The sequence below is a fragment of a genome, unplaced genomic scaffold (genome assembly GCF_019419815.1).
Source record: "Pyrus x bretschneideri cultivar Hongxiangsu unplaced genomic scaffold, Pyrus_bretschneideri_v1 Contig4, whole genome shotgun sequence".
Lineage (NCBI taxonomy): Eukaryota > Viridiplantae > Streptophyta > Magnoliopsida > Rosales > Rosaceae > Pyrus > Pyrus x bretschneideri.
Genome location: NW_025999723.1, coordinates 984,914 through 997,427, shown reverse-complemented (window position 1 = coordinate 997,427; position 12,514 = coordinate 984,914). Strand labels below are relative to the sequence as shown.

General features: G+C 36.4%; 2 protein-coding genes across 2 annotated transcripts; both read left to right on the top strand.

Annotated features, from left to right (window-relative positions):
• Positions 1-3,027: 3,027 nt before the first annotated feature.
• On the top strand, positions 3,028-6,705 carry LOC103951610 (metal-nicotianamine transporter YSL2). Its single transcript, XM_018648502.2, has 8 exons — positions 3,028-3,565; positions 3,728-4,124; positions 4,232-4,404; positions 4,601-4,698; positions 4,792-4,926; positions 5,013-5,202; positions 5,320-5,434; positions 5,525-6,705. Exons 2-8 carry the CDS (start codon positions 3,749-3,751, stop codon positions 6,451-6,453), a joined length of 2,016 nt encoding a protein of 671 aa, XP_018504018.1. The 5' UTR covers positions 3,028-3,565; positions 3,728-3,748; the 3' UTR covers positions 6,454-6,705.
• A 2,542-nt stretch (positions 6,706-9,247) lies between these two features.
• On the top strand, positions 9,248-10,987 carry LOC103951609 (cytochrome b5). Its single transcript, XM_048565547.1, has 4 exons — positions 9,248-9,380; positions 9,789-9,881; positions 10,357-10,423; positions 10,513-10,987. The coding sequence occupies exons 2-4, from the start codon at positions 9,795-9,797 to the stop codon at positions 10,761-10,763; spliced, it is 405 nt and encodes a 134-aa protein (XP_048421504.1). The 5' UTR covers positions 9,248-9,380; positions 9,789-9,794; the 3' UTR covers positions 10,764-10,987.
• Positions 10,988-12,514: the final 1,527 nt, after the last annotated feature.

Sequence of the window (12,514 nt, the reverse complement as noted above, 5' to 3'; positions counted from 1 at the left end):
TCTAATTTTTTGAGCCGATGGTAAGAATAGTTCAGTTTATTAAAATAAGTCCAATTTGTTATATTTAATTATTTAATTATCAATAGTTATCTATTCAATGATAAGATTTATTATAAAAATCAAATTGCTTCCCAATTATATATTTGCTTATTTCTTTTTATTTATCTTTTTGTTATTTCTCGTTCTTCCTCCTGCTTTAAACCCCATTTATAGATTTTATTTTTAATTTTTATAATCAACCTATATCACAAGTTAATTATATTTATCTACCTATATAACAGATTATTTTTTTATAATCAACCTGTCACATATTAATATGTCTTGCTTGTAGGTATGTTATTTTGTTTCTACCTTTTAATTAGATTTCATATCTCACGTATAGGTATTATATACATTCATATATTTGTTACTTGAGTTAGGGTATAATGTTTTGCAGATAAATTCATGTTAGTATATTAGTTTTTTTGTTATAAGATATTAAATATATTTTTTTTGGTGTTGGAAAATGCATAATATTAGAAGTAATTGATTTTTAATATTTTTAGAAAATATAAAATGAGTATATGTAACATCTCACATCGTCCAGGGGAGTGATCCTTAAATATATATTTTCATCCCTACCTAGCACGAGGCCTTTTGGGAGCTCACTGGCTGTCGGGATGTGACAGTATAAAAGAAATAAAAACATATAATTAGATAACTGGATTCATTTATAAAAACACTCTACGTTTTTGGACCTAGATCTAAAAGCCCCTTAATTTAATTACATAAAGTGATGGGTGGTACTATATAAATAAAATTCGTGCATTAAAATTGTGTATCATAAATGTGATATATTTTATATCTATAATTTTTTATTATAATTAGTGGCTAAATTATAACTTGAATTAAAATACAAATTTGATTGGTGCCACAACAAATATATTCAAATTCCTCTCATCACTCCTTATTAAATCCTTATTCAAAAGGTAACTCCTAAATTTTCTATTTAATTTAGGATTAATTGTCATGTTAATTGCAAGATATTATTCCACAAAATATCTTGCAATTATTCACCCAATTACAGCATATATGGCCAGCCACTATTCTCCAAATAGGGTCGGCCACTCCTTTATAAATAGCCTCATTATCTCACTAAAAAGCTAAGTCATTTGCTACCCACAAACTCCTAAACACATTCTTTTCAGAATTATAACTTTGGCATTGGAGATTTTTCAGCCAAAGCCCCCCCATTCATCGTGGGCGGGCTTTTGGCCTTAATATTAGGTGTTATTATTTTGCAGGTGCATTTTCGTCAAAGGAAAAGACAACGGAATTTGTATCCACAAAATGCATTAGAGTGATGATCATAATTTTACTCCAAAATTAGCAAGAAAATATTCCCATTCTAACCATCCCCGTCCAATGAGAGATTTTTAGTATACATAAAACATGGGATAGTACACCCCATGTTATTATATAAGTGGTGTAATTTACTAATTAGTATTATGGTCTACTAGTATTTCTTTTCATCGTGTGGTTAACTTCACAAAATTATTGCTACCTCATTAGTCATTGTGAGGTTTAACCCACTTCCTCATCCCTTAATGTAGATAATATTGTTTGTTAAAAAAAAAAATAGTGTAAAGTTTTTTTTTTTGTAAGTGTCCCTCCCATTGTATAATTACAGTTGGTGCACCACCCTGTGTTTTAGGCACACTGAAAAATCTCTCTCGTCCAAGAAGTTATACATCTTTGTGATTGGGTTTAGCAGTCCTCTACATCCTGTGGTTACCTTCATAAAATGAGTCAGTCATAACTTGATATTAAATTTGTTATATCGAATTAAGATTTCTCACTGACAACTAAGAATGAATAGTATTAGACAAATAACTGTATAGCCAAGTGCAATGTCTACAGATTAAACTGTTTATAATTATGGATGTGATACTTCAGTTCGACTCATATAAATAATAAGCTTTGATAATTAATTGTGGCCGAATGATTATAAAAAGACCCATTTAATTTATCTTTTTATTTAGGCTAAATTTTTTTCATGATCATTGTGGTGATACCCTATTTTTAAATAGATCCCTATGATGAAAAAGCTATTAATTGTAATCATGTGGTGAAATTCGTTATCAATCAAAGTCCAAATTCGATTTTTCCTTATTCTTCTGTCATTGGTAGGGGCAAAATTGTTATTTTTGTTTACCAATCATAAAGCGCCATATGGACATAATTTTTTTTTTTTTTTAAATATAGAGCTACAATAAAAGAATAAATAAACAATAAAATTACAAGGTTAATATTATCAGATTTTCTCATTTCAAGAGAGCTAAGAGTCCAAATTCAAGATTTAAAAAATCACAAAGTACTTCGCCGCATTTAGGTTAGAATATAAGTTATTATGCAAATATTGAATTTAGTTTCATTTTAAGAAGAACAGTGGTGAACGGGATGACTAGGGTTATGTGAGAGAGAGGGAGAAGGTGGGGGTGGTGGCTGTGGCTGTGGCTGACAAGGGTAGGGATTGGGGAGGGATTTCCCTTTTCTTTTTTTTTTTCTTCTTCTATTTTTGTTGATTATAAAAAAGTGGAATTACCAAAAAGAAAATAAAAAAGAGGGATGAGATTTTGACAGAAATTTCAATTTGAACTACTATTGATAATAAATTTCATCACAGGGTTAAGATTAACACTTTTTTCACCATAAGAATCGATTTAAAAGTAATGCCTCACCACAGGAATCAAGAAAAAAATTTAGCTTTTTATTTATTTATTATTACTTTTTTATGGTCAAATTTTTTACTCAAAAGATTTATTAATTTCTCCCTATAAGAAAAGCTCAGTCTTTTCGGAACCTAGTGCGCCATGTTTAAGCCTCACATGGAAAGTACTCTCACTTTGAAGGGAATGAAATAAGTCAGTACAATATCTCTCTCCCCTCTCTCTCTTCTCGCTCTCTCTCTCCTCATTGTCCTCATACAGATAACATCACCATACATTAGAAAAATATATAATCATTCCATTTGAGAAAAATGAACTAATTTGGATTTGCTCTTACAAGGTGGGTGCCTTCAGCATAAACGTATGGAAATCAAATGCATTTCCATCTCTCTCTGTCTCTCTCTCTCTCTGTCTCTCTCTCCTCTTCCTGTTTGAGTGGGGTGGATCGAAAGTTGATACCATGTACTACAAACGCCAGTTTTGTACTTCAGTGTAGTACATGCAGAGACGACGGCTTTCCCTCGCAGTTTCTGCTTCTGCGTTTTCGTATCGAATTATAAATATGTCTGCCATGTGGTCGCCACCCCTCAAGCACTCGGCGCAAGCAGCAGCGTGACAGCGGAGTCGTGGGGGCTTTTTCTTTCGGGCTTTTAGTTTTCTCTGTAGCGGCATTTAATTCCCATTAAATTCAAGACTGCATTGGGGCTTGCAAGGTTTGATCTTTTTGGTGGGTTCTTGCGATCTCAATGCAATAAGCAATCTGGAGGATTTCAGAAAAGGGTTCGTCTGCGGATACCCCATTTGTAAATTTCTGAAATTTCCGTGTCGCGATCGAAGAACAAGAAGAGAAAGTTGAGGTGATAATATCATTGATGGGTTTTGTGTTCGTTTCATTTCAGTTATCGCATTAGTTCTTTGATGTTTTTGACTAAAAGGTCTTGAGAAAACATGTTCATATCATTAAATTCTGTAAATTTACTCTCTCTCTCTCTCTCTCTCATTTGACTCAATCTGATCAGGGAAGGAGGTTTCTAGACCAAATGGGGAACACAAATGGCGAAAACGGAGAGATTGAGACGATTGAGACAGAGAATGGACATGGGAATGAAGAGAATGGAGGTGAGCCACATGAGGATTTGAACAGAATAGTCCCATGGACAAGGCAGATTACTGTCCGGGGACTCGTAACCAGTGTAGTTATTGGCGTAATTTACAGTGTTATAGTGACAAAGTTGAACCTCACCACTGGTTTGGTTCCTAATCTCAATGTTTCGGCTGCACTTCTCGCCTTCGTGTTCATCCGGTCATGGACTAAGCTGCTTCAGAAAGCTGGAGTTGTATCAACTCCCTTCACCAGGCAGGAGAATACAATAATTCAAACTTGTGCGGTTGCATGTTATAGCATTGCTTATGGAGGTCAGAAAAAATTTTGCTTTTGCTATTTTTTTCGTGTTGATGATTCGATTCCATAATATTTTTGAAATTTTGAATATGGGGTTTTGCTGAAATATATGGCACTGCAGGTGGTTTTGGTTCGTATCTGTTGGGTCTAAGCCGGTATATTTACGAGCAAGTTGGGGTTGATACTGTGGGGAACACTCCCGGGAGCACCAAGGAACCAGAGCTTGGTTGGATGACTGGTTTTCTATTTGTTACTAGTTTTGTTGGGCTGCTGGCTTTGGTTCCTCTCAGAAAGGTATGTTCTTTCGTCCGATCTAACTTTCGATAACAGAACAAGGTTTGTATAAAGGAGTGAAAGAGTAAATTGGGTCTGAACTGCGAAATTATTGAGAAATCGATTGAGATTGCTTGTGTGTTTGAATTGACAAAGTTATTGATTCCGTACGGGGTTAGAATATTGTTTGTTCATGCAGTTTGGGTTGTGTTTGCAGATCATGATCATAGACTATAAATTACCATACCCGAGTGGAACTGCTACTGCTGTCCTTATTAATGGGTTCCATACTTCAAAGGGTGACAAGATGGCTAAGTAGGCATCCGTTTCTATGACTTAATCTTCGGTTTAATATCAAATAGGACTCCAGCTTGAAAGAACTCTAACATGTTGAGGTTCTTCTTGCAGAAAGCAGGTTCATGGGTTCATGAAATTCTTTTCAGCTAGTTTCTTGTGGGGTTTCTTTCAGTGGTTTTATTCTGGAGGAGAGAAATGCGGATTCGCTCAGTTTCCAACATTTGGATTGACCGCTTGGAGAAATTCGTGCGTGCTCTGCATCTTTCATTTTCCTTCCGTTAATCATGATTGATCCTTCTCTCGTCGTTGATTGCATAAAATGTATTTTGCAGATTTTACTTCGATTTCAGTATGACTTATATAGGAGCAGGGATGATCTGTTCTCATCTAGTGAACTTATCTTTGCTTCTCGGCGCCATACTCTCTTGGGGAGTAATGTGGCCATTGATAAGGGGTCTTAAGGGAGAGTGGTTTCCTGCAACTTTATCAGAAAGTAGTATGAAGAGTCTAAACGGTTACAAGGTGTGGACTAGACATTCAATTCGATTTCTTAACGAGATTCTTACTGATTTTGTCATAGAGATTTTCGAGTTCAAGTATGTAGGCAATTGAGTTACGTGTATCTTCGTTTTGCTGCAGGTTCTCATTTCCATTTCCTTGTTACTAGGAGACGGACTGTACAATTTTCTCAAGATACTATACTTTACTGGCTCAAGCATCCACATGAAAATGAACAAGAAGAACCTTAAAACAGGTAACGCGCGACTTTGCATGGTTTCTGCTTCGTGTGCGAAAATGAAACATTTGATTTGAGAAACATCATTAAACTATTTCTCTCATGCAGCTTCAAATAACCAGAATGCGACTCTTGATGATCTTCGACGAAATGAAGTCTTCATAAGGGATAACATTCCGGTTTGGGTAGCGTGCGTAGGGTACACCTTGTTCTCTGTCATCTCCATCATTATCATCCCGCTCATATTCCCTCAACTGAAATGGTATTATGTAGTCGTAACCTACCTTATTGGACCCTCTCTAAGCTTCTGCAATGCTTATGGTGCGGGTCTAACTGACATGAACATGGCCCATAACTACGGGAAAGTGGCTCTCTTTGTGCTTGCTGCTGTAGCTGGGAAAAGCGATGGTGTTGTTGCAGGACTTGTAGCCTGTGGTCTGATCAAATCAATGGTTTCTATCTCCTCCGATCTGATGCACGACTTAAAGACTGGTCATCTCACTCTCACGTCTCCTCGATCAATGCTTTTAAGCCAGGCTATTGGAACGGCCATAGGCTGCGTGGTAGCTCCTCTGACATTCTTTCTCTTCTACAAGGCCTTTAAAGTGGGGGATCCAAACGGTGAATACAAAGCCCCTTACGCCATCATTTACAGAAACATGGCAATTCTCGGTGTTGAAGGCTTCTCTGCTCTGCCCAAACATTGCTTACAGCTGTGTTATGGTTTTTTCTCATTTGCCATAGCAGCTAATCTGCTGAGAGATCTTGCTCCTACGAAAATTGGGAAATGGGTTCCGCTTCCAATGGCAATGGCTGTCCCATTCCTCGTTGGAGCGTACTTTGCGATTGATATGTGCATGGGGAGTTTGGTTGTGTTTGTCTGGCACAAGCTGAAGAAGAACAAGGCAAGTTTAATGATTCCGGCAGTTGCTTCCGGTTTGATATGTGGAGACGGGATGTGGATCCTCCCTTCGTCGATTCTTGCATTGGCCAAGGTTCAACCTCCCATCTGCATGAACTTCTTGGCAACTAAGTAGAGTTGGGTTTGCGTCGCATACTCGTAGTTGTGTTCTTCGAGTAAAGTTGCAGTAGGTAAAATCTGCAGATGCAGATTCAGCAAAGTATAGGGGAAGTAGTGATAATTACCTCAAGTAATACATAAAGTAATGTAGCATGGTAGATGACTAGATGCTAGGATTTTGTATCCTACTTCTTATATGATGAGCTAATAAAGATGCATACAAAGAAAACTTGTGCCACATTTTGTCAAATGAAACATGTGATTTTAACTTTTTGTTTTCTTCCGAAAATACAGTGTTTTAAACTACTCTAATCTACGGATGGTTCGAACTTAGGTGTAAGAGGATCGAAACATTGTCCTAATCAACTGGTTTGACTCACGTTTGCCATATTGCATCTTTATTTTCCCTTATGGTATGCATCCTCTTCTTCCTTCCCTCCTAAACTACTACGTTTTGTTGAAACATGGTTTTTTCAACAATGAAATGTTATAAACTACTCGATCAATGGATGAGCGATTCGTGCTCGAGCGCAAGGATTGTGACATTGTCCTGGTCAATTGACTTAACCTGCGTTTGACGTGTTGCTTTGCTTTCCTTTGCCCTTGTGCCGATTAAAAAGATAAGGCTGGAGCAGGTGAAGATGCATGGTTTTAGAAGCTTACATCAGATATGATGGGGGAAGTGGTCCTATATATATATTCAACGCCTAGAAGTTGGGGTATGGAAGTAGTAAATGAAGTTGTTTGTAAGGACCTAGGAGAAATTAAGGTAGTTGTTTCAGAGTTGAGAGCAGGGCAGACATCCATTTTTGGACCACCACCGATGTGTGTCAATGGCAGTGATATAGTTCTTCTGGTGTGGAAGAAGTTGCTGCACGCCTTAACTTTGGTTCAACTTCAACTTTTCTAGGCACTAGGCAGGCGGTAGGCTGATTTTTCAACCCCTATTGGCATTACATTGCTTCCACTCACTATGGAAAGGGACAAGGGCTTGTTTGACATTGCATTTCGAAGGAAAGGGACAAGGGCTTGTTTGACATTGCATTTCGAATGACTAGATTCAGTGTAAGATAATCGAAAATGTATATGGCAAGTTTGGCAAAGCCATCGCAACTTTTTTTTTTTTTAATGCTTTACAGCGAAGCGTTACGCTTCTTTACAAAGTATTTTCGAGTTTTATAGAATATTTATTGTGTTTTTAATAACAATGCTTGCACTAAAAACGTTTTTCGTGTGTCTAGAACTATACTATAAAACGTAAGGAAAAGCATAAAACATTTTAATTGGACTAAAAATTGGAAGGGTTTTTTTTTTGTCTACTTTTTCGGGGGCTGGGAAGACTCACGTAGACATTTTAGCCTCTTCTAGCCACCATCATGTGATTCACTAGCGTTAAGAATCGAACCCAAAACGTGCCGTGTGAAATACGGGCTTGAAAGGGGTTTGAAACACCCTTATGTTGCATACAGTTGCAGATGGAGTTTCTAGCTCAGTTTCAGAAACACGTCGAGGTGATGTCAATAACCTTATTCGACCACACATGGACAAAACATCACTTCGTGGATCAACATAAACATGACATTACATTTCTACTTCAGATGCTTGACTATCAACATAATTGGCCAATAATACACTGTCATGTGCAAGTTAATCTCCACATAGCAATGCAATATTAGACTATAGTGCAAAATCATATTCAATCGTTCAATGTACTTGTGACGTCGTTGCATGTCTCCTAGCGCCTTGTCACCTCTGTCCCTTATTTTCGACATCATCATTCTCTTCCAATATTTCCAACACTTCCTATGACATTACCATATCTCATTTGGTTAAATTTCAACAGTTTACTCGTGAAAAACAATGTGTAAGAAAGAATTTCCTTAACCAGAAAATAGATTCTCAACCCGAAACTCTAAATTTCACAAACCCCAAAATGCGAGTCCAATCAGCCCATAACCGCCTGGATCAAAGACGTAAATAAAGTCAACTTAAGGCCCAGATAGTTGTGTCCGACCCCTCCATCCACCATTGTAGTAGCTCAACTTAAAGGCCCACATAGTTGTGTCCGACCCTTCGGTTTATCTCTTGTTTGTTGGGTCTGTTGGGTCTCGGCCCACCATTAATTTATTTCGCTGAATTTTAATTAAATTAATCGGCGTTTTCAAGAAATGGCAAAATCTAGAATTCATCTCCCAATTTGTACTCGAGTTTAGAAACCGTTCCTAAATTAAAATTCTAATAATTTATTTTGCTGAATACAATAAAATGTGCATAAGTGGTCTTAGTCGTTACCTTTCTTAAAAAAAATTGCTAATTTGAAGACGTAACCCACATGTGGGTCCCATGTGTCCACTTGAATATTTATTTTTTTAGGCTTAATATAAAATAAAATAAAAATTATTTTTATCATATATTTGTAATATTATTTATATATCTTTTTAATAGGAATGAGATTTATCTTTGTTGAAAAATCCAACTGTGTTCCTGGCACGGATAAATTTTGGTTGGCAGTTGGATCCTCAGGTGGGAAAGGGATCCGGCCAGGTGGGAAATGGATCATCTTCGGATCCTTTCCACTTGAGCCAACTGAAAAAAAAATCCAAATTCTTAAAATTTAATCAAACAAATAAAGTTACTATAAATTTTAATAGACTATTTTATTAATTGTTGGATCAAATTTTAATGTTCCGAATTTTTTGCGGTTGAAAGGGATAGTTCCCCCTGGTGGAGGTGCCGTTTCGAGTTCGCAGTTGGGAGACATGTTTACCCTTTAAAATTTAAAAAGCCTCAAAAATTTATTCATAACAAGTGCGTAATATTCCTAAATTCGAAGGGCATTTTGACAAGGTATCGTCCATAAATGGCCGCTTGAGCAAATTTACTTTCCACTCTGAGAAAACAAAGCAGCAGAGTCCATCTCGCAAAGCCTTTCTCTCTCGGCGGGTAAGTCCCAATTGTTCATCAATCTTTGCTCTTCAATTCACAATTTCTCTCTTATCAGTTTTATTTTAGATTTTGTGCTTAAAGCTTCATGGGCTTTAATGGGTGTTTCAAAATTTTGTTTTCTGTGATTGGTGGAAACTGTTTTTTATTGAAATTTCAAGGCTTTGGTGCATAACTTTTGTGGGTTTTAATTTAATTGGTATTTCAAATTTTGTTTTCTGGGATTGGTTGAAGCTGTTTTTGTTGAAATTTCGAGGCTTTGGTGCATACATTTTTGTGGGCTTTAATTGGTATATCAGAATTTTGTTTTCTGTGATTGGCAGAAGCTGTTTCTGTCTAAATTTCGAGGATTGGATGGGTGAGTTTTAGTAAGTTTTAACGTTTTCGGTGATTTTTGTATGGTGGCAGTGAAAGATGGCTTCTGATCGAAAAGTTCACGTATTCCAAGAGGTGGCAAAGCACAACAAGAACGAAGATTGCTGGGTTGTTATTGCTGGGAAGGTCAGATCTTTATCTTGAGTTGGATATTTGATTGTCGTACTGTAAACTTGAGTTCCCAGTTGATTGATTGATTGATTTATCCTTTGGTTGCTGAGAAAATCTAGGAATATGAGAAAATAACCCTCAAGGACTCAACCCAGAATTTGACTATTATGTTTCTGCATGTCACTGTGCTCCTGTTTGCCACACTCTCACTCCTCAGTCCTCCCGTTGTATCTGTCCCTTGATTTGATTTCGATTTATGCAATCCATTGACTAGAAAAGAGTGAGCGCATAGGGGAAAACCGGAGTGCGAAAATCACTTCCTGGTGTTTTAAGGTCTCATTTGTACAAACATAAAGCAACTAATTTCTCGGTCGATGATTGTGTGAAGTTTAGATCTCACACTTGAAACAAAATCTGCTAGCTGCACCAAAAAATTTGATAGTTAGAAGAATAGGCTGATTTATCGATGGTTTGGAATATCAATTTTCAGGTGTATGATTTGACGCCATTCATGGATGATCATCCCGGAGGCGGTGAAGTTCTGCTAGCTGCAACTGGTAAGGCCTTCGATTACTACGTATATCCTTTTATTTTCAACCTTCAAGCCAGTAGGGTTTATGAGGCTAATTTTTTTTGAAAACTATAGCGAAAGATGCAACAAATGATTTCGAAGACGTTGGTCACAGTGATTCAGCCAGGGATATGATGGAGAAGTACTACATTGGTGAGATTGATCCATCAACTATCCCATTGAATAAGATTTCCATCCCGGCACAAGGGGGTCAAAACAATCCTGCCAAGACATCCGATTTCGCGATCAAGATTTTACAGTTTCTGGTTCCCCTTTTTATCTTGGGGTTGGCCTTTGCTGTCCGTAACTATACCAAGAAAGAGTAGAGTCTTTCTATTTCATTATGTCCACTCATAAGGTTTAGTTATTTGACGTAGACCAGGTTGAGTAGTTGAAATTCACAATTGCTCGTTTCAGTTATGTCGTTCTTGGTTTATGTCATTGTTCATCCGAGCGCCGGTCGACCGGTTTCTAGCGTCTGTTTGGTTAGAAGGTGATTGACAGATTGTACAATGGTTGATCTAAAATTAAAGGATTTTGCTTCTTATTATTTCCATATGAATTCCTCGTCCGTTAGTTGTTGCTGATCTGAGAAAGGCAATTGTTGTGTGCTGCATTTGAAACCCGTGCTGTGCTGGTGTCCATGTCGCAGGTTTTTATTTTTTGACGTTTTACCTCTTCTGTGGATGCGTTTTATCTCGTGGTCCTGGACCCTCGTGCATCAGGGTAGAATTATCTACATCTTTGACCAAAATACATTTAGCCAGCCTCCTCTGTGAACGGTGTTTCACACTGTCCTTCGAACGTTCAATGATCTCAATCTTTCGTTAAAAGAAAAATTGATGAAATGAGCTTAAAAATTTTTAGTTTTAACGATAAGAACAAAATAAATAATAAAGTGAATGGTACCATGATTGATTTTTTAGTGTAAAAATGTGGTTTTTTGTTAAAATAAATAGTATCAGGAACTTTTCGTTAAAGTTCCCTTCATTAAATCCATCACCTGCAATGCACATAGTAGGCCTGGCAATACGAGTCATGTTTATTGTGTTCGTGTTGATTTTTTGTCATATTCATTATCTTAACGGGTTGTGTCAAAACTGTTATCTTACTTGGTTCTTAACAGGTGATCCGATAACTATTTGATTTGTTAATGGGATGTGTCGTTTGGTGTCAAATAACGAGTCATGCAAAAAATTGTCATGTATAATGTCTAAATTTGGCAAACAACATCCTTATTGGGTTTTTAACACGTGACCCGATAATGACCTGACTCATTAAAGAATTTTTAATAGGTGACCCGATACCGACCCAGCTCGTTAACATGTTGATCCGAAACTTGTTATTTTCATTTCATTTAATGTTGAATAAACAAATCATGCAAAAAATTATCAAACCTAACGCATAGCCAACTTTTAGGGTACATAATAATAAATACTTGGAAATTCCGAAAATACATCGATGACTTGTAATAAAACTTATGTTTGATAGAAATATTAGTATCGTATAGAGTCGACGAATAAGGTGCGCTCATTAAAAAATTAAAAATTCACAAACGAAAAAATGGCAAAATATAAAGTATGCATTTCCCTTCTATATCTTGCAGTGGATCTCTCTCATTTAATAAAAGTCTGAAATCTTGGTTTACTAATTGGTGAAATACTAGGCCATCCAAATTGTTTTTTTACTAATATTCAAGAAAATAGTATTTTAAAAGAATTCATTGACTTAGAGAAACTCTTACGTTTGGCCGTAAATGAGTTTGGGCATAAATGAGTCATGAAGAAAAATAATATTTTCAAGATAGTTTCATTAAAAAATAAAAATAAAAACACAATTGGAAGGCCTGTCACCGGCGTCGACGACTAAGAGTGAGACGGCGATGACTAAGAACTTTCTAGTTTGTAAGGGGCGGTTGTAGACTTTCGGCTTTGCGTTGTTTTTTTATTTTCGCGAGCTTTTATATATAACTAGCTCCTGCTAATTGACTTTTTTTATTTATTATGTTTATGTATCATTATTTTTTTATTTATTATGTTTTTGTCAAATATAGTAATATTAATTTTATCAAGTAACT